The sequence below is a fragment of the Brassica napus genome, chromosome C3 (assembly GCF_020379485.1).
Source record: "Brassica napus cultivar Da-Ae chromosome C3, Da-Ae, whole genome shotgun sequence".
Classification (NCBI taxonomy): Eukaryota; Viridiplantae; Streptophyta; class Magnoliopsida; order Brassicales; family Brassicaceae; genus Brassica; species Brassica napus.
In genome coordinates, this window is record NC_063446.1 from 14,240,176 (window position 1) to 14,261,654 (window position 21,479).

Below are 21,479 nucleotides of genomic sequence, written 5' to 3' on the forward strand. Positions count from 1 at the left end.
CACATTTATATAGATAAATCAGATTAGTTTGATCTTTTATCAGTGAAAAATTAATAATCTGATTTACCTTTCCAACAACAGTATGTAAAGTGTTATACCGGTTTAAATCGGGATGACGGTTCAGACATACTAAGATTGTTTTGGATGATTTGTATTTATTTATTTAAGTATAAAATATTGTAGTTAATTAAGTTCTAGTTAAAAAGGAAATATAACTGGGATTTCTAAACGAAATCAAGACCAACTTCTTAAACCTTTGAAAAACTGGATATCATTGTATATCTGATATAATTTGTAATAATTTTAAATAGGTAAAATTAATCATATAGAAAAAATTAGTGATATTAACAATAATTCATATAAAGAATATTATTTCTGATTTAATATATTAATATATTAATATTTAATAACTGATTTGACGAACAAATTTCATTAAAATAAACAGAATAGTTATATATATATATATAAACATTTTGGTTATCCGACTTTTAAAATCTTAATATTTGTAGCAAATTCTGAATTGTGAATGGGGCGGACCCATGGCTTCAGCAGGTGTGGCACATGCCACATGCTCGATACTATAAATCTCTTTTGATACGAGTATGCTTATGTACGGTTTTAGCTCTTCTGGCTAACAAGACTACATCGTACTCCATAGGCCTGGGCAAAATAACCGGAACCGAAGAACCGAACCGGAACCGAACCGAAATACCCGAAACCGGAACCAGACTAATACTCTCAAATATCCGAACGGTTCCTATATTTTTATATTCGAAATAACCGAACCGAACCGGAACCGAACCGAGAACCGAATGGGTACCCGAATATATAAAAATATTAATTATATATACATATAACATCACTAAATATATATTTTTAATTTAAAATTCTATTAAAAGTATCTGAAAATAGTTGAGGATAACTAAATTATTATAAAGTATCCAAACTACCCGAAAGTATCCGAAACTATCCAGATAGTTTTATCCGAAATATCCAAAGTAATCCGAAATATCCAAATTTTTTATCTAAATCATCCTAATTATTTGATATTTTACCCTAAATAACCGATATTTTATCCAAATTATCCGAACTACCCGAACTATCCGAACCCGAACCGGATCCAAATGAGAACCGAACTTTTTTCGGATATTTTCCAGTTCCTACATTTACTATCCGAACCGAACCGAACCCGAAACTATACGAACCGAACCGAACCCGAAACTATACGAACCGAACCGAACCGAAAATAGGTCAAGTACTAAATGGATCCTCTAGCCCCTATCCGAACTACCCAAAACCCGAAATACCCGAACCGAACCGAACCGATACCCGAAATGCCCAGGCCTAACTACTCCACTCAACTCTAGATCGAATCCCCAAAATATGTATTTTGGTTCTTTTAAATTTCTAAACCCTATTATATTTTACTCATCTTTTTCATAGAACATTTTTTTCTCTTAACTTTTTGCTACCTAAAATTGCTTTTTTATATAATTTATTTTGCTTTTCTTCCTAGTTTTTCTAAAATAAAAACACACTTTATTTAGTTTCAAAAAGTTATTTTTATTAAGTTTTAATTTATTTATTTTAATAGTTATATAAAATAACATATGTCATTTTATAATATTACTAAAACTAAATATTGATCATTATGAAAATCATTTATATATTTTAGTTGACCCATTTCTTTTAAATTATATTGAAAGACACATACTATTTGAAATAAATAAATAAATAAATTTAACCTCCTGAATTATTTATATATAATATGTGCCTCATGTTAAATTATTTTCTGGGTCTGACTCTGATTGTGATTATGATTAAAATAATATGACCAATATTGTAAAGCTCTAGTGAATCTTTATTTACAATTCTAACGAAATAACTTCATTTACAATTTCAGGATCATTTATGAGAAAATTACATTAAGAGACACTTTTTGTCTTTTCAAAGACACATACTATTTAAAAGACACATTTTCATTGTTGTTTGTCCTTCTTACCCTTCAACCACATCTGATATTTTTTACTTTTTTCTCTCAACGTAAACATCACTTTCTAGTTCTTCTTCTTCCTTTTATTGTTTTCTCTCTCTTAAGATTTGTGGTCTCCATTTTATTTCAAAACTTTTTTGACAAAACTAATAGAATCTTTCTTGACGACGATAGAAAATCACAATATGAAGAAGTGAAGATTAAACTCGACCATCCGTCATCCCGTACAGAACCGACCCCAAAGATCGCAACTCCGCTTCTCTTGTAAATCGTAGATGGCTCAAAGTAGACTTCAAGGCGAGAGAGCATGTCACCGATCACCATGGCTCTGTGCTACACCTTGACTCCCGATTGTCTTAACCGTAGGTTTCCGAATCTGAGATCTTAAGTTCAACCTCATGATTTTGGTTATACAAATATACATTAATCAATCCATTGTTGATGAGCATGTGATTTTAAAAAATTCTTGATTTTAGTTTGAAAATGGCTTAATCGGAGTCCAAGGTCGAAAGCACATGGAAAATAATAAAAACACATATAAGATGTTCGACAAAATGTCCGTGAGAGATATGTGTGTCCACAATTTTCTTGTCCATAACTCTAATGTCCACAACTCTTTGTATCTTTGTTTAAAATTTTGTAGAGAACGAAGAAGACCACCGTCTCCCTAAGAGTCTTTTTACAACCGATAGATTCCAATGTTTGGGTGAATGTAATATGCTACTCTATCTAAGATTGTGTACCAATTAATGTTTTGTTACTAATCTAGTATGCAATTATGTTACGAGAGAGTTATCTAGTATGCAAAAATGATAATGATAATGACAGAACATGGACACAACCATAACTTCTTCTTCATCCAAAATACAAAGATAATGACACAACATGTCCACAACCAAAAATCCGCAGGGGAACCTCAATTTCTGACAACGCATAAGTTTATTCACGAACACAACAACCATTAACGTGTATCCACAACAACAAAACAACTCGTTCTACTCTCTCTGCGGAAAATCCCCACGTACTTTTTAAACACTTACAACGAGACTGTACCATTTGTTACTAGTCTTGTTGCTTGTCAATGTTACTTATCTAGTATGCAACATGTCCACAGCCAAAAATTCACATGGGAACATCCACAATTTCCGAAAACGCAACAGTTTGTCCACGAACACAACAACCATTAGCGCGTATCCACAACCTCTATCCAGTGTCTACATCTCCTGCTGGTGTTTGGTTCAATGTCCACAAACACAACATCGACATGTCCACAAATACAACATCCACATGTAAGCATCTACAAGCAGAGTCGGAAAGAAGATGTAGACATGTGAGCATCTACAAACATAAGTCTCTCTTCATAAGTGAGCATCTACAAACATAAGTCTCTCATGTGAGTATCCACTTGTCCACAAACACATCTACCACAATTTCCGAAAACACATCAAATTGTCCACAAACACAACATCCACATGTGAGCATCCATACCCAAGCAGAGTCGGAAAGAAGATGTCTTCACCTACTCTCACCACCCACGTATCCCTCTTAATTGCACTCTCTACCAATATACCAATATTTAGATTATATTCTCAGCCTTAGATCTTATGCATATAAATAGATCTAACGTCCCTAAACAATTAACTTTTTCCCATACACTTACATTTTTCTTTTAACCTTTACCATTTATTGCAACTAAAGACAAACTTAGTTTCTACTTCCTCACTTTACGGTAGTCTTCTTAAAAGAAACACACTCTCCCTTACACAAAAAACAGGGTTATTTATGTTTAGAAAAAAACAGCTGTCTAGAGAAAGTGTGCAAAAGAGACAATGTGTCTCTTAATGTAAACATAAGTCAGATCCTGTCCTATTATGTAAGTCTCTCATCATTTATAAAGTGTGAAGAGTGAATACATTAGCGGTGTGTTTGCTTTAACGAGGCTGCAAGGAAGTGCATGCAAATTGTGTGTATCATCTTTAAGGGAAAGACATAACGATCATGTCATACATTTGTAAGGTATTCTCATTCATCAAAAAGAATAAACTTAAATTATCATGTGAATTAGACTATTAGTTAATGGTCAAGGTATGTTTTTTCTTCTGGTACACAAGTTTCTCGAACTAATCTTTGATTTTTTCATGTTATTTTGGTGATAAGACCCTATTTTAACCTCCAAACGGATTGGGCATTATAGGAGGTGATTGGTTGAACTTTATTTCCCTACTTTAGCTTTATTTATTTTTAAATCACTAAATTTTACCAATCATGTTGTAACTTTACTTTTAAAAATTAAAATCTACATCAAGTTTTTATTTAGTTTTACCAATCATGCTTTAGCTTTATTTTTAAAGCTACAGCAAAAAAAAAAAAAAAGGCAAAACTTTTTCTTATGTATTTTTGGCAAAAACCCTACATCTTTTTTTTATAGGTTGTAGAATCTGTAAATAAAAAAAATATCTATAATATCAAATAAATTATATAATCATAATAAAAACTTTTAAAAATATTTTAATTTTGAATTTGAGTGTTTTTAAATTATTAAGATATTTAAATAATATAAATATTATTTACATATCACATTTTGAATTACAATAAATTTTGATAATTTATTAAAAAATATTAATATAAATTATTTTAATTGATATAAAATAATAATTTTATATATACAACACATATTTCATATATTTTATTTTAAAATATCTACAGCCTACAGCCTACAGCTTACAGCTACAACAAATTTAGGATGTGATTGGTAGTGGCTGTGAGTGCTCTCTACAGCCTCATTTCTTTCTAAAGCACTAAATCTATACCATTCTTGATTTTTTTTTTTTAAGTTTACAGCCTTTTTATAAAATCCACAGCACTTCTTTGAATTTATGTCTTTACAATTTCTCTGCAGAGACAAAAACCTACAGCCCATATTTAAAGACTTTTAAAAATTAAAAATCTAAAGCCAAAGCAATAAAAACCACAACAATATTTCTACAGTCAAAAAATGAAATCACGGCACTTACCAATCAACCCCTTAACTACAGCAAAAGTCTCTATAGAAAAAGTCAACAGTAACAACTTTACAGGTACAACCGATTTATCTACAGCTAAATTTTTAAAGCCACAGTCGAACCAATCATCACCATAGTTTCTGAACTACGCCTCACTTATGTTTTTATTTTTAAAAAATATATATATTTAAACATAACTATATATTGGGGGAATTTCATGTTTAATGCAGCACAATTATGAGTTTATGAAGTTCTCAGTTAATAAAACAAATACGTTAATCTTCTACTATTAATTAATTAACTGAAACCTCCTGTCGTTAGGTTTCTCCTACAACAGCAACAAAATCAAATCTTTATAAAAAAATGAACAACGAAATCAGTTATGAACCTCTTGGTTAATAAAATAAATGCGTAAACCTTCTAGTCCTTAATTAATTAAGAAACCTTAACATTAGGTATCTCCTACAACCCAACAACAAAATCAATTAAAGTTGGTTTTTACGTTAATGACGTAAGTTAAAAAAGAAAAACTTAAAAAACGACCAATACGAAGCCTCCATCACCCGCATGACACGTCACCGTCACTAAAGCTTCACTGCAACTCTTACTCAAATCTCATTGGTCTGTCACAGTCACCGCCAAGTGTCACCGTGAGAAAGAAACAGAAAATAAAAATATTATTTTCCGAATGTATTCTATTTTTTTCAAAGAAACGCAATAAAACGGTGTTGTGAAATCAAAGCAAAGCAAAGGGGGAAGGGGGTCGTGCGAGAGCATAAGAGCGCACTTGAATCAACCGATCTGCTTCTCTTCATCTCTCTCTCTCTCTCTGCATATTCTTCGCATCTGTTCTCGAGCTGAAGAGAGTTCTCTAGATCCTTTTCGAATCTCTGCATTTGGGATCTCACCGACGACGGAGAGGAACGTTGAGGCAGAAACGTATCCAGATTCCTTCTGAATCTTAACGCGGTTTAGGTGGAGAGGAGGTTTTCGTTCGGGAATGCGTCGTCGTTTGAGCTCATCTTAGAACTCGATTGAGGTTAGTTTGATCCATCTGTTACGAAGATCTAATTTTTGCTCAATTGTAATTTTGTGGGGTTTTACGGATACTGAGATCTGATCGCAGGATTTCACTTGGGTTGTATTCAAAATTCACTCTTTGGCCTCTTAGCTCTTAGCACTTCTCGTTTTTTTTTTTTTAATGATGAATGCTTCTCTGTTGTTTAGCTTTGTGGGGGGGGGATGAAGAACGGGATGGCTGAGTGCAGCGTGTGTCGTTCAAGGTTGGTTTCTCCCAGTAGCAAAGCTATAGCCAGGGCTTATGACAACCGCAAGATTAGAGTTTCCTCAAAGCAACGAGCTCTCAATGTCTTTTTGGTTGTCGGTGACTGCATGCTTGTTGGTCTACAGGTAATAAAGTCCCTTCAATTTCAATATTACAACCATGTGGTTAATCATTTACAATTCTTCATTTATTGTTCAAATTTGTTGAAAAGATTTCGTTTTTTATTTTTCTTATGCATCTTACAGCCTGTACTGGTGTACATGTCGAAGGTGGATGGGAAGTTTAACTTCAGTCCTATTAGCGTCAACTTCTTGACAGAAATCGCAAAGGTTATGTTTGCGCTTGTCATGCTTCTCATCGAGGTACGTTTCTGAATTGACTTCACTTCTTGTGAATCATCATTTCTCTTTGTGGTGGGCCATTTGTATTTCAATCTTAGATCTAGAACTAGTTGGTTAATGTTTCTTCTCTGCATTAAAACATGAAAGCAATTGCTGAGGTTTTTGAAGAGGGATAAAGTCATATTCCTTTGCTATTATCTATCTATATTGTAGGCGTCCTTTAGTTGATTAACTGGTAACGGAAAGAGGTGGGGTTCATATTCTTTTATTTGTGTGCAAAGATGCAGTTTCTATCACGTGTGTTTTGCTTTTTCGGTAGGAAAGTGGCCCCACTTTTAATACTCGACTTTTTTGTGGAATTATTGTAGGCCAGGCACCAAAAAGTTGGAGAGAAGCCTCTACTATCGTTTTCCACATTTGTCCAGGTACCTCTTCCTGGCAATTAAGAGACTGGGATATACTGTATAAGATTTTGTACTAGGATTGTGGTATGGCATAGTCTCAAGTTTAAAGTTAGTTTCTTGGGCTTCAATGCCTAATAAGCTGTGTATGTTATACATCTGGTTGTCAAAGCATATGATAATTTGAAATGTAGATGGCATGTGATCACTTGATCTATCTAATACTGTGCTTTTTTCGTAAATTGTTTCCTGCTGTTATACTCGAGTACTTCTGATTTTATTTGATTACTATCTATAGAGCAAGTTACAGTAACGCTAGCCCTTATTTTGCAGGCAGCTAGGAACAATGTGCTTCTCGCCGTTCCGGCAGGGTTGTATGCCATTAATAACTATCTGAAGTTCACAATGCAGGTACACATGGCTATTATTTTAAAATTTGTCATCTCTTTGTTCAATTTCAGAAATGCAATTTCATTGAAGAATTGACATAGCCAAGTTTTACTGTAAACCTTCGTAAAAACTTTCTGGCCTTATCTGGTCCTTTGACACTATAAGAAATTCGCAATGGTTTCATCTAACATAAGAGTAAAAGCAAAGTCATTAGCAATGGTCTCGTTTTGAGTTTACGATTATCAGGAGCCAAAACTTTTTTGCTTTGGAGATTTTTTGTTCTACAGACTTGGGAATCATAATTTTGGAATGTCAGGGAACCTAATATGGTTGTAACATAATTCATAGGTGATTTCTGTGAGATTCCTTTCCTTTGTTTCCCCTGAAGAATATCTACTCCATCTGATCAAATTTGTTGATCATTGATTTTGTTACTTCACGTCTTTCTTTGTAGACGCCAACTGGTCCCTATGCATATTGTTATATTATCATTCCTAACTAAATGCTATTTCCTCCTCCGTTTTCCTTATCGTAATACTCCCCAAGTACTGCTTGGCATACTGCAATATGTTTGCTTTCTGGTGATAGATGTTTGTGTCTGCTGTTATAGCTGCACTGAACAATTGCTTTGAAATAACATAATGACACCATGCTCTGCTGTTGTATTTATCTACCCTTCTCGGCTACTATTTGGTTATATCTTTCTATCTTTCTTAATTTTTAGTTTCTCACGGCAATTCACTTTTCTGGTGCGACAGCTATATTTCAATCCTGCTACTGTGAAGATGCTCAGCAATCTAAAGGTTCTGGTAATTGCTGTTCTACTGAAGATGATAATGAAGCGACGGTTTTCCATCATTCAGGTCTGGTTCAATTATTATTGTTTTTTGGTTCTGTATGTATGATTTTCATATGGTATCAGACATTATTGTTGAATCGGGTTTGTTTTGACACTGTGTTGTAGTGGGAAGCACTTGCTCTGTTGCTGATAGGGATTAGTGTAAATCAGCTGCGTTCTCTTCCTGAAGGTGCTACTACTATTGCTGTTCCAATTGCTACGGGTGCATACTTTTGTACCTTTATATTTGTAAGTTACACTTTTTTGGTGCTTCCATTTACTTTTCTTGGAAATGTAGTATGGAAGTGATTACCTGGTGCCGCATTAAAAAAATTGTTGTTCGTTTTAGAGGCTTATTAAGCACATTATCTTGCAGGTTACGGTCCCATCCTTGGCATCTGTCTACAACGAGTATGCTTTAAAGAGCCAGTTTGAGACAAGCATTTATCTTCAGGTTAGTTAATGCTCACACGTAGTTTTTTCCATTTAGCGTCAGAGAACTGAGGGGTTTCTAGTAACATTAGAAGGCTTGTGGTGAACGTTGCGTGTAACTGGTGTTAATGGCTTAAAGCTATATACATAGTTTGTTTGTGTTTTCTGAATGTAAAGCATTAATTTCCTCTGGTGCAGAACTTATTCCTCTATGGTTATGGTGCAATATTCAACTTCCTTGGAATACTAGGAACTGTTATATACAAAGGTATGTTTTTTTTTTCTAACACGCAGAGTAGAATATGATAAATGTTTAAGCAAATTAAATGCCAGGAAATCTTCTCGAAATCATGTTAGACGCATTGCTAACGGTTTTGCCACTGTCGACAGGTCCTGCCAGTTTTGACATCCTACAAGGACATTCTCGGGCTACCGTGTTTCTGATACTGAACAACGCAGCACAAGGGATTCTATCCTCCTTTTTCTTCAAATATGCAGGTAAAGAAAGACCAATTTATGTTGATTTCACATAATCTTATGGATTAGTTCTACATGAATACCTGATGCTGGTTTAACAAATATGGAATTATATTTTGGTTCTTGCTATATATTAATTTAGTCGTCTTCACTTTTGTATGTTCTCAGATACAATATTGAAGAAATACTCATCGACGGTTGCCACAATATTTACTGGCATAGCATCTGCGGCACTCTTTGGACATGTATTAACCATGAATTTTCTTCTGGGGATTTCTATAGTTTTCATTTCAATGCATCAGGTAAAATCCATACAAATCCGCTCCCGGATTGTATCAATTGACATACAGAGAGGAACTTCTTTCTCTAAATGTTTTTCTTATTCATATTTTTGTGCAGTTCTTTTCACCCCTTGCAAAAGTGAAAGATGAGCCACAAAACGGAAACGTAGAAATAGCTAATGCAAAGGATGGTCATAGGTGTGTTTTTCATTGATGGATTATTATTCTTTCTATGATACCATGTCACTGAAAAGCGTGTCAGATTCATTTGCAGCGTCTAACTTTTTTTTCCGTCTTCTGTTATCTCCTCCAGGGCTAAAGACTCATTCATCAACATGGCAGCAGGAGCAAATGAAGAGGTGAAGAAGCTCACACACACACGCGCACGTTACCATCTTAAGTGAAATCTAGTTCTGACTTAAGCTGATGATCATATATTGCTTTCTTGTCTGTTTAAGCAGGCTACTCACCGTGTTGGATCAGACGACAGAGAGCCACTTCTTCCCAGATAAAAACTCTCTCACCGTAAGAGTAAAAAACATCTCCTCTCCAACTTCATAAGATTAGATACTCTGGAATCCCCCATGTTTATATACATCTATACTTGTTGCAGGATTTTGTTTCACAGAATTCTTTAAACTAAGATTACTTTAGAGATCAGGTACAATTCCGACCGTATACCACCTGGTTCCAATGCAATAAACGTCCTTCAACGCCCTGCAACTCTTGAAAGAGTCAGTTAAGTTTGTTGAGAACAGCTTTTTCTATATAGTAAACATGTATTCTTTTTGTTTCAGACAAAGAACAAAGAAAAAAAAAAACAACTCTTTATGGTAGTAGTTATGTATTTTTTCCAGAAGATCTCTCTTTGTAATCCCTTTTTTGCTTCCGTTTCTCTATAATACATATTTTTAATTAAATAAAAAAAAAACAATTGGATCAATATACCCAAATATGTGCAAAATTAAGAAAGTATCCAAAAGCAAAAAGAATCCATCGGACTGTAGCTAATTGTGTCCCATATTCCCCTTTTACCCCTACAGTCTAGAAACGTAAGGAGAAAAGTGAACACTTTTTGATTCGGTGGATCTTCGCAAGTACAATCCTAGGTTACTGTTCTAAAATAGCTGTGCAACTATTATCTCCCCTATGCACTCGTTTTGTTAGGTTATTGTGTAAGGTACACTGGAAAATCAAAGAAAAATTCGGAGCAAATCTAAGTGTAGCGTACATAGACTTGTTGAACACATGACCTTGCTCGATTAGTCGTACAAGGTTGCCAACATGTTCCTCATCAACCTTGTCTTCTCACGTCAGCACTTCTGAGAATGTGTTGCATCCACTACCATTGAAATCATCTCAGCCTTTAGTGTAGTCACAAAACATTAGATAATATACATATGGCTTTTTCCTGGTTAGTTAGATATAAAAAAAGATGGTAACAATTAACACGCACTGTAACGACCAACAATCCACTAGTTAGCTACTAACTTGGAGTAACAGAAACTCTGCAAAGGTGACTGTATCTAAACAGCTGCCTATATGTACAACCACATGGACAACAGCACAACTAACTCTTATGGTACCAGTTAATACGCAGGGGTAACACCTATTACGTTTGGATAACGTCAAAACCAAAAGGGTCTCCAGTATCAACAACTCTTTTGGTAACAATTAATATGCATTGGAACGACTAATAACCCACTAGTTGGCCGCTAACTCGGAGTAACAAAAACTTTGCAAAGGTGGCTAGCTCAACAGTTGCCTATACGTACAACTATAAGAGAAACAAAAGCAACTAATTCTTGTGGTAACAGTTAACACGCATGAGTAACACCTACTATGCTTGGGTAACTTGAGAACCAAAAGGGTCTCTAATATCAATAACTCTTTTGGTAACAACTAACACGCATTGTAACGACCAACAATGCACTAGTTCACTACTAACTCGGAGTAACAGAAAATTTGCAAAGGTTACTATAGCTAAACAACTGCCTATACGTACAATCACAAGAGCAACAAAAGCAACTAACTCTTGTGGTAACAATTACTACGCATGAGTAACACCTAATACGCTTGGATAACGCGAACCAAATTGGTCTCCAAATATCAACAACTCTTTTGGTAACAGCTACCACTTACCTTGCATTTTTCATCCAGCTCTCTAGCGTGTGTGGGGCTTACACAATATCGAACTATTTTCGGCGGGAGGGTGGTCCATCGATCTCCTCTCCTTCTTCTTGAGATTCATTTCAGCCAGACTCTGATTTGATGTCAAAATCAGTGACCACAACAGGCTCCGGCGTGGTGACAATCTCACTAATCTGTGGAATGGCCGACGGTAAATTATCTAGATTTGGTCTCTGTAGAAAAATTATAATTTTTGATTAAATGAAAAAAAAAATGATTTGGGAGATATTACTGTTTAGAAAGGGATCAAACGAAGAATAGGTGGGTCTGGTGATATCTTCTGATATTATATGTAGAGTAGATATAGAGTAAGCGTGTTTGGTTGTAGGGGTGAAATGGTATTAAAATAAATTGGAATAGTCCAGTGCTATTTTTCTAACATTTGTGAAATTTGTGTATATACGTCCTAATTTCTCTAAGCATGTGAACCGGTTTAAACCAATTGGTCCGAGCAAACCGGAACTCTTCAACTAACTCCATTCATTATTGTCCACAAGCGAAACAACACATCACACAATGAACATGACCACTTCGTGTTCTTCTCCTTCTTCCCCGCGACTCTTCGCCACCAAACCTCAACTCTACAAAGCTCCTCTCTCGTCCTTCTCAACTCCGAAACGCCGTCGTTCTCCCGCTCGCCGTAACAGAAACTCCAGCGACTCAACTTACAGAGACGGCAATCTTCGTACAATCTCCACCTCGTCTTACTATGAAGAACAAAGCCTAAGCTTAACCCTAGACGTCCACCGTATCTCCTCCCTAGCTACCTCCCGCTTCAAGCTCTTTCTCGATTCAGGGAAAGACGCCGTCTCCGACTTGCAAACTCTAGTCTCGCTAGACGACAACAAGCGCGTCGTCGTCACGTGCAGGAAATCAACCGTGCAGTTCGTTGGAGGTGTTGTCTTGCTTGGACTCGTGTTTGGTTTTGCTATTAAGGTTCTTGTCCACTTAGGAACTGGTCTGAAGGGTAGCTTCCAAGGGAAACCTAAAGTGGTAGTTAGGAGAGATAGGAGTCTTGGTGGTAAGGAAGTGGTTGTAGCTGTTGATAGCATTCGTTCATCTTCAAGCTCCTTAGCTTCTTCTTCTGGTCAGGCTTCTAGAAGTAACTCTGTAGCTAGAAACCTCAAGCTTAGAGCTCAGAACAATTTGCCGAAATGGTGGCCTGCTTCATTGCCTTGCCAGAGCTTGGAAGTAGACAAAGAAGATTATCAGAGAGAAGCCAACAGAATCGTTCGAGGTTGCTTCTTTAAACTCTTTCAAAGTCATGTCTTTTGGTTTTTCATGACAAGCTTTTACTGAAAGACTACTTCTTTTGTCTGTTTTGTTTCAGGTAGACAGAAAGATTTGAATTTGCAATGGTATTAGTATTACTTACGTGTTTGTGGTTTCGTTCTATAAATGTAACTTATCAATTTAGTTTCCAGCAATCGTGGATAACAGAACCAGTGGAAGAGACATCACGGAAAATGATATTATTCAAGTTTAGTATCTGTTTCCTTTCTGTTTTGTCACACTCGATTGTGTGTAACTATCTTGACTTAACTAGATTACTCTCTTTATGTTTGTTCCTATGGAATGATATACAGCTGCGTAGAGTATGTAGGATTGCTGGAGTGCAAGTCTCTATTGAGCCAACAAACACTCGAGATTCCTTTTACAGAACATCTGTTGATTTTGTCCTAAATGCTTGCAGCAGGTGTCTGACTCTCTATTGACCTGTAATTATTAAGTTGAATTTACTCCTTTTTGTTATGGTGTGGTGCTGAACTTGTTTGAAAACTATTTATAGAGCTCCTTGGGAATCTTCTTCTGTGGAGATTTGTAGTGAAGATGCTCGGGAGTTCATCGCTGGGCTTGCTGAGAACATTGGGCTTGCAAAGATAGATGCTGCTAGGATGGTTTCTGCTGCTGTTGCTGCACGCACACGTTCATGGTTTCTACAAGCTTGGGTAGCTTCCTATTCCTTCTTCTGGTTAACTTAGATGGTATTATGATCAGAATCAAACGCTGAAGTATACTTTGTGTCCTGTGCAAACTCTATGTTACTGCAGGCTCTGGAAATACAGGGTAAACAGTCTGAATCGGTGGCAGAACTATCGAAAATATGCCTCATTCATCGCATATTTCCTCCTGAGGAGTACTCTGTATGTGTTTTTCTTCTTCTTTCTGTTGTAGTTTTAACCATTCAGTCTCTGCTTCATTTTCTCATTGTTTTCACTAAAACTTCTTCTGCTTGTTTACTTATCCATCAGGCTGAGATGGAAATGGTGGCAAGAGGGCTGGAGAAACTCATGAAGCTGGAAGAGAGACAGTCTCTGATGAGAACGTTTGTTGGAATGTGTTGCAGTGAAGAGAGTCAGAGAAGTGCTGCTGAAGCTCTTGGTTTGATTCCCTCCTAGTTGAAACTTCTTCTTCTACGCCCTTTTTTTCAACTTCTTAGTGACAATTTAAAACAACCCTTTTCATACACTTGTGTCCTAATCAACTTAACAGAGTGATTTTAAATCAGATGGCAGAAGTTATAGAAACATTTTTTAGTCCTAGTATAGTGTCTTGAAGTTACTCTTTGAAGAACAAAAGCTACAAGATTATGTATTATTATGATATTGTAAACTAATTCATATGAATCAAAAAGATCTGTCATAACTTTGTGTACATTCGAATTGTCTTCCATGAATCAGCAGATCCTATCTCCATCAACTCAAATACATTCCCTACTCACCATCTCTTTCAAAAGAGCTTCTAAAGCCATGAATGAATCCAGTATGCAAGAACCACAAAGAAGAAGATCAAGCTTGTCTATGAGGTGCAGTAGCTGTTCCTGAAGACCTCAATAGCGGTTGAAGAGCTTGTACTACAATGCTCATGTTTGGTCTAAACTCTGCTTCATATTTCACACACAACGCTGCAAGCTAGGTTTATATCAAGCACACAAGTTTTATCTTCAAAATGCTCAACTGATTATAGAATGGGGCGTTTCTAACTTTTATACCTTTGCAACTGCTTTAGGACATATTCTTATTGCTTACCACTAAAAGAACGACAATGTTAAGAATGAAAAATGCCCTTGATTGCGGTTTCAGTGTAACTGAGAATGCAAATTACAAACAAGAGTAAACCTACCATGCATTAGTCCATGTCAGGTTGTTCAACTTATCCGCCTCTTAATTAGTATTAGAGATCAAGCTTTGAGATCAAGATCACAGTATGACTATTCCCCCAAAAGCTTTTTATTTATTTATTTAAATGAATTATCTACAATTAGTATTGTTCCATGGTCAAAACTATTATCTGCTTCTGAATACATTGTACCATTCCATCTCATTTGATTGGTTATAGCCTTCACTTTCATAAGGACATCAAAACCGTCTCTAATTATAACAGCTCCTCCGGGTCTAAGAATCATCTGCATCTCCAATAGTATATCAACAATGTCACATCTATCACAATAACCAACAAAAATAGACCATATTACACATTTATTACAAGAAATGTAAACCAAAGTTCCAAGTTACAGAAAGAGATCTTACTTGTCCAAGTACAAGCTGAACAAACCATTGGCATGAATCAGATCATAGGTTCTAGGGTACGTAGAGAAAGCTTCACACCTACAAGAAACCGAAAACGACGGTATAAGAGAGATCACAATTAGATGACATCAGACAAGTTTTTGAGTGTTTTTACCAGTTCATGTAAGTTCCAATGAGGCCACGGTCGAACACAACACCGAGTGTGTTCGGTTTAAGATCAAACGGTACCACATTCATCACCCACATTGGATATTTGCTCAATGCTGCAGCAAAACCGCCCAAACCAGCATTCATATCCATAACGTTTCTGTATTTTCCATTGCTGAGAAACTTTAACTTAGTGTCATAGTACACAACTATTCTCTGCCACAGGTTAGTGTCAGCTTTAAATCTCGAAATGGTCACTCCATGTCGCTCAGGCACGTGATTTAGTCTCTCAGGCCAGTTTCTAAGAACTCTTTTGTGTGTGTCATTAACATTTAGAAGAGGAGTGATGCACGGCTCCATCTCTTTGTACCTATTGTTAAAAAAAAGATCTATCTGAGTCAAGCTTTAACTTCTGAAGATGCAGAAGAAGGTATATACTTTTAGTAAGTAAACTCACCATGCAGCGTTCGGGTCGTCACCAGAAGAGCAGCGACCAGGAAACTTAAGAGCTTTTAGTCTTTTTATACACTGCAAATGATTAGAAGGCTTTCTCCATATGACAACTGGGTATCTTTCAGCAATCTTCTCCCAACAAAGTTTTCTGAAAACATCATTTAGTTTTTCCATCTCCTTCTGCAAATCTTTCTTCTGGTTCTTGGCTTTAACCATTGATGTTACGGGTGGTCCAGAAAGCACCCAGTATCCACCAGGACGTAGAACACGATCAACCTCCATCAAGTAAAGCCCATCTGAATCGACCAAAAGGTTAAAACACACACATTAAACTGACACAGATGCGTAGTTATTAGAAACACATTACCATAGGCAGTCCAGTTGACAAGGCACCTAGAACAATGGACCATGTCAAAAGACTTTGATGGGTAAGGCAGTTTATAAGTGCTTAGAACACCGAGCATAGAAGGGAGTCCACGTTCTAATGCAAACTGAACTTGAGCCTCGTGTACATCCCTAGGTGCTATTGACAGTGTCAAGATGTTATGGTTAAGCAAAAAAGCTCCAAAACTCGCTACCTGACACAATGATCAATCCATAAACACACTGCAGTCAAATATCAAATAATAATCTAGTAATGGTTTCTACTCATCATGTAAGTGAACTCACTCCACATCCAACATCAAGAACAGTCCTGATACTCCCAGAAGCTAATGGCAAAACCTTCATAATCACATCAACATAGTCCTTCACGCCACCAGGGAATGAAGTCCCACCTCCGGGGAAAACAAAGCGGTCTCTTTCAAGCCTAACCCAGTTCTGAGTCTTTTAAACTCAGCTAGCTTCTTGAAGGGAACGTTCTTGAACCAAGCGTAGCTTCTACTATCAGGCCAAGGAAAAGGCGTTTTGTAGCCAGAGGGCTTTGGGACCAAACACCTGAGCTTCTTCTCGTGGGATGATGAGTCAGGGCAGTGCCTCTCTCTCCGGTAGTGTCTTTCAATGTTGTACTGTCGTGCTGTTGATGGATCGTGGCAGGGCAAGTAGTTGGTGAAGTTCTTGGGACAGAGTGGAAAGTAAGGCAATGATGATGACGGTGGTGATGGTTGGTTTGCTGAAGGTTTTGGAGGAGAGGAGTGATGGGGCATGGAAGGTTCTTGAAGAGAGGAATGATGGGGCATGGAAGGTTCTTGAAGCTGTGGATGATGACGGTGAGGATCTTGGGAAGAAGAAGGGATGGTGATGGTTCTGATAGTGGTTAAGATGTAATAGAGAGAGAAGAGTAAGACTAGAGTGAAGAAGAATCTACGTTTAGAACAGAGCTTTGGTAACTGTAGTTGTGATGGATTCATCCTTCTTCTGGAATCTAAGAATAGAGAAGACAAATGTGTGAAGTAACATTTAGTTAAGAAGTCAAAGACTCACCTCGTTTACTGAAATGGAATCTTCAACTGTAGTTTTGTCTCCATTAATGGTCACCAACATGGATTTATTTATTTATTTTGGAATCCAATAATTCATACACTAATAATAAACGTTAAAATAATAGTATACACAGTGGAGGACTGTGGAGTAGAGTATTCATACAAAAACTTAAAAGATAGTATATTATAATGTTAGGTACATCATGAAAGCTTTGATGTAAAATCTTGGGACACGAGGATGCTTTAGTGGTCATCCCCAACATTGTCTCTTAAAACACTAGGTAAATGTGATTTTCCAGCAGTTGAGGTGGATGATGACAATAACCAAAGTTAAGGCTTAAAGGCTTTGGAAATAGAAAGATGTGAGCAGCTATTAAGGTACCTCGAAATTTATTATCTTGTGATTATTCCAAATGTTTCAGATTAAGTAAACTTGGTGTTCTCTGATTTAAGGTGTTAAGGTGCTCTGGATCCAAGTACTACATATTTGTAAACATGAAAGCACCATGAAGATCTGCTGAGAAAAGGGTTGATGCTAACTGAGCCTTCCTGCAAAAAGTAGATCGAATTAAGGATGGTGACCAAGAGCTTAAAAGGATTGTGGATGCTAGCTATTGTACATCACATCCCTCAGTTTCTTCCTTATAAAAAAGCACAACGTCTGAATTAGTATCTTAGTAGTCAGATATAAGTGTACTGTAGTTTACCCGGTCACCTTGATGAGTTTCATCATGTAACTTTCTCACATACCATCCATTGGCTTACACAATTCAAACCTGCACTCCAAACACAAGCGTATCAGAGTCACATGAGCTAGTTCAGTCTCTATGAAATGCTATAAGAAAGAAGAATTCACTTGTGGAGATCTTGAGGGAGATTCAAAGCACCAGATTTCTTGAGTCGCTTCATAGATATATATACATTTTTTTAGAACGTTTTGAATTCATCTGTGATGCTTTCCTAGAACCGGAGCTGAAGAAAATGTGACTGACCAAAATTATCAAGAAGGATGTAGTTGTTCTCCTCCACCTTCTTCTCATTGTTACTTGGCAAGTACTTTCGAGCAGAGTCGCCGCTTTGAAGGAGACTATGCAAGACCTTGTCAGCTCTACTCTTCTTCCCACGAGCAAACCAATACAGGAGAACAATGTGGTTTACCTTAGCATTGGTTACCAGCAAGACTCTCATCTACAGGGTGGAACAATCTTGTATATGCAAAAAACATCATGAACAAAACCTTTTGTGATTGATCTCTTTGTTGGAGTAGGAAGTGAAGCAGCTTTTAAGTGGTGGTTCTTTAAGCACCACAAGTTGCGTTATTGCCTTTCTCGTTCTTCTGCTGTTGTTGTTGACAAAGCTGATCCCTTTCAAGCCTTTGTTGGATAAGCATCCATTGAGCGGCTTTTGGGATCATGAACAACCATGTTTGTAGTTGTCTGAAGTCGACCTATGTACCCAAGAGATGCTGTTGAAGGAGATGATCACGTGTACCCTAGAAACACTCACTTGACATGTTTTTCTAACGTCTGAGATTAATTGATAAGAGGGGTAAAGATAAATTAGTGATACCAAGAAACCAATAATGCTTGCACACAAAAAAAATTCACATTAAGAGTGATTAGAGAAATGTCAGAGACTAACACAAGCACTACATCAGAGAGCGGATACAAACAAAGAACCACGCTCAATCATAATCATACAACATTCTAGATTAGATCAAGTGGTGGCAACAAACAAACAGCAGCAACAACAACAAAAACAACATGAAGCAAACCGCATCCATTATTTTCAGCGAGAAATTACACCAAAAGAGGAGACACTGCGAACCGAGATTATGTACACTTCACACACTTATCACCGCACTCTGCACGCTGCAGGTCCACCCGGAGAACAACTTTGGTTAGGTGATGACCTGCAAATAGCACCAGGCCCAGCATTCTTTGCAAACCTTCTGTGCATTCTATAGTCAGGCACCCCTCCCATTGCAAACGCAGCTCCTGTTGTTCCACCAGGGATTAGGGAATCGCTTGTACACTGTAAAGGCTGCAAAGTCTCAACCACATCACTCATCAGTGGCCTAGCTTTGGGGTTCTGACTCAGACAGTAATACGCCAAGCTGCATGCCTTCTGAGCTGCTTTGACAGAGTATTGGTTCTCCAGCCTCGGGTCAATTATTTGCAGCAGTTTTCTTTTATCGTTCAGCTTCGGCCGAGCCCAATCGACCAGGTTCTGCTCTTTTCTAGGTCTTGTCTTGTCCACTGACTTTCTTCCCGTCAACATCTCTAGAAGAACAACTCCAAAGCTGTACACATCACTTCTGGCCGTCAGGTGTCCTTTGTCATTTGTAACAAAATCAAGTCAGTTAACATGTTTAGATGCATGGTTCGACATCTTACATACCAAATACTATATGGTAAAACAATAGCAAGCTAGTGAAAGAGAGAGGTAGAGGTGCAAGCGAGCTCCCACATGACATCTAGTTAACTACTCTATTTTTAGGACTTATATAAACAGTTGAGCATTGCTGCCATCACAGACCATGTTTAAGGGGGAAACATCTAGCTATGGTTATGCATGTCATACCAGTCATCACATATTCAGGGGCAGCATAGCCGTAAGTGCCCATCACTCGAGTTGACACATGGGTTTCATCACCCTGTGGCCCAGCTTTAGCCAAGCCAAAATCCGAAAGCTTGGCTGTGTAGTCCTGCATGTTCAACACAAGCTGTGGGAAAGTATTCGCAATATTTGCAGCAATAAAAGAAAAAAAGAATAACACTAGTTACCGAGTCAAGCAGTATATTGGAAGTCTTGAAATCCCGATAAATAACCGGTCTTTCAGCGTTGTGCAGGAAAGCAAGGCCCTTTGCAGCCCCAAGAGCAATCATCATCCTTCTAGACCAAGATAACGGAGCTGTGGTTTCTGTAGAGAGAGGCCATGGTTACTGACTTGGTTAATTATACACTACCATGATAGTAACCATTGTTTAAGAAATCGGTAATTAGATGTTTTACGAGGGAGTATTGCTTAAGCTCACACCTAGACCAGTATAACCGTTTAGTTTATGACTGATTCGCCACCTAAACAGGATGCTAAGACCGAGCTTTAGGACATTGCTAAGAACACATGTCTGGTTTCTCATCATCAGTATGGTCTGACTTATAAACTAGACAAGAATATGAACGGAGGAGAAGGGGGTTTACTTCGAAAGAGGTGATTCTCAAGGCTGCCTCTCAGCATGAACTCATAAACAAGCAAACGATGATCATCCTCACAGCAGTAACCAATAAGCTTAACGAGGTTGTAATGACGGAGCTGGCCAAGGAAGTTGACTTCAGTAAGCCACTCACGGTGTCCCTGGAGACCTTCCTTGTTAAGAACCTTGACGGCAACAGGGAGAGACTTGAGGCCAAGGCGGAGATTGTCATCAATGTAGCCTTTGTAGACAGTGCCGAAGCCGCCTTCTCCGAGGATGTAGTCGGGGCGGAAGCTCTTGGTGATGGTCTCGAGCTCGAAGAGAGTGAAAGGGATGACGGAAGGAGGAGTGCGAGAGTCGGGAGTAGATGGATCGCTCAGATCTGAGACGGAGCGTGAGTGCTTCATCTGTAGCTGTTGAGCTGCGAGGTGGAAAGATAGATCAGAATCAAGGGAGTTAAGTTAGAGAGAGAGAGAGAGAGAGAGAGAGAGAGAGAGAGAGAGAGAGAGAGACCTTGAGCTTGAGCCTGAGGAGTCAAGACGGAAGCTTCGTCTCTAGTGTTGCAGTTGCCCATTGTCAATGTAGTAGTGGAAAGGATCTCATTTTTCGATTTCAAGCTGACATTTTTAACCCTAATTGCAATTGGAGAAGATGACAAAGGAAGCTTCGCATGTGGATTGAGAAAACTGATGCTTACTGAAGTGAGTTTAAAATCGGCTGAAAGGTTAAAAAGATATTACTTTCTTTTCTTTTTTTTGTGTTGGGGGTGTGTCTTGAAGTCGGGCCGATGTAAGAAGAGATGATGGTGTTGAGGAAGAAGAGGAAGGGAGAAGGAGGAGATGATCACGCGCCCCCGCGAGCCGTAAACACACTCACGTGGCGTGCTTTAACTTGGTTCGGTCTACGCAGGGATGTTACTGGTTCTAGGTCCGGATCAAAAATTTTGGAATTTTTTGGGTTCAGTTTACCATGTATGCTACATTTGAATTTTATATGTTGGAATCTGTTCTGTCAATAATAACTTCAAATAAATTTTGTAATTCTGTATGAACTATATTTTGAATCCGAATTTGATAATATTTTAAATTTCTATTTTTTAGA

At 37.5% G+C, this 21,479-nt stretch overlaps 4 protein-coding genes and 2 long non-coding RNA genes across 7 annotated transcripts; 3 read left to right on the forward strand and 3 right to left on the reverse strand.

Annotated features, from left to right (window-relative positions):
- The first annotated feature begins 5,527 nt into the window (after nucleotides 1-5,527).
- On the forward strand, nucleotides 5,528-10,301 carry LOC106388311 (CMP-sialic acid transporter 2). Of its 2 annotated transcripts, none has more exons than XM_048752633.1 (15): nucleotides 5,528-6,034; nucleotides 6,223-6,405; nucleotides 6,526-6,642; nucleotides 6,990-7,046; nucleotides 7,356-7,433; nucleotides 8,171-8,275; nucleotides 8,377-8,499; nucleotides 8,627-8,704; nucleotides 8,881-8,950; nucleotides 9,073-9,180; nucleotides 9,328-9,461; nucleotides 9,559-9,638; nucleotides 9,754-9,799; nucleotides 9,902-9,971; nucleotides 10,054-10,301. In XM_048752633.1, exons 2-14 carry the CDS (start codon nucleotides 6,238-6,240, stop codon nucleotides 9,950-9,952), a joined length of 1,215 nt encoding a protein of 404 aa, XP_048608590.1. In that variant the 5' UTR covers nucleotides 5,528-6,034; nucleotides 6,223-6,237; the 3' UTR covers nucleotides 9,953-9,971; nucleotides 10,054-10,301. The 2 variants fall into 2 exon arrangements, with proteins under 2 accessions (XP_048608590.1, XP_048608589.1); XM_048752632.1 differs by having other exon boundaries at nucleotides 5,534-6,034; nucleotides 9,902-9,965.
- A 196-nt stretch (nucleotides 10,302-10,497) lies between these two features.
- Nucleotides 10,498-12,188, reverse strand: LOC125584313. Its single transcript, XR_007321285.1, has 2 exons — nucleotides 11,583-12,188; nucleotides 10,498-10,804 (listed from the first exon to the last, which is right to left on the reverse strand). It is a non-coding gene; the product is annotated as an uncharacterized LOC125584313 (long non-coding RNA).
- On the forward strand, nucleotides 12,118-14,276 carry LOC106388310. Its single transcript, XM_013828349.3, has 6 exons — nucleotides 12,118-12,867; nucleotides 13,055-13,110; nucleotides 13,217-13,326; nucleotides 13,420-13,579; nucleotides 13,682-13,774; nucleotides 13,883-14,276. The coding sequence occupies exons 1-6, from the start codon at nucleotides 12,147-12,149 to the stop codon at nucleotides 14,027-14,029; spliced, it is 1,287 nt and encodes a 428-aa protein (XP_013683803.1). The 5' UTR covers nucleotides 12,118-12,146; the 3' UTR covers nucleotides 14,030-14,276.
- Nucleotides 14,277-14,844: 568 nt separating this feature from the next.
- LOC106388307 (probable methyltransferase PMT19) lies at nucleotides 14,845-17,183 on the reverse strand. Its single transcript, XM_013828345.3, is given in 7 exon segments — nucleotides 14,845-15,070; nucleotides 15,161-15,238; nucleotides 15,315-15,677; nucleotides 15,765-16,056; nucleotides 16,128-16,338; nucleotides 16,430-16,590; nucleotides 16,593-17,183. Coding segments are annotated over 7 exon segments (1,824 nt in total). The 5' UTR covers nucleotides 17,110-17,183; the 3' UTR covers nucleotides 14,845-14,868.
- Nucleotides 17,184-17,417: 234 nt separating this feature from the next.
- LOC125584312 lies at nucleotides 17,418-18,883 on the forward strand. Its single transcript, XR_007321284.1, has 2 exons — nucleotides 17,418-17,559; nucleotides 17,635-18,883. It is a non-coding gene; the product is annotated as an uncharacterized LOC125584312 (long non-coding RNA).
- On the reverse strand, nucleotides 18,765-21,452 carry LOC106388312 (probable serine/threonine-protein kinase PBL8). The gene is made up of 5 exons (XM_022699149.2): nucleotides 20,892-21,452; nucleotides 20,386-20,799; nucleotides 19,968-20,104; nucleotides 19,765-19,888; nucleotides 18,765-19,514 (listed from the first exon to the last, which is right to left on the reverse strand). Exons 1-5 carry the CDS (start codon nucleotides 20,950-20,952, stop codon nucleotides 19,036-19,038), a joined length of 1,215 nt encoding a protein of 404 aa, XP_022554870.1. The 5' UTR covers nucleotides 20,953-21,452; the 3' UTR covers nucleotides 18,765-19,035.
- Between the last annotated feature and the right edge of the window lie 27 nt (nucleotides 21,453-21,479).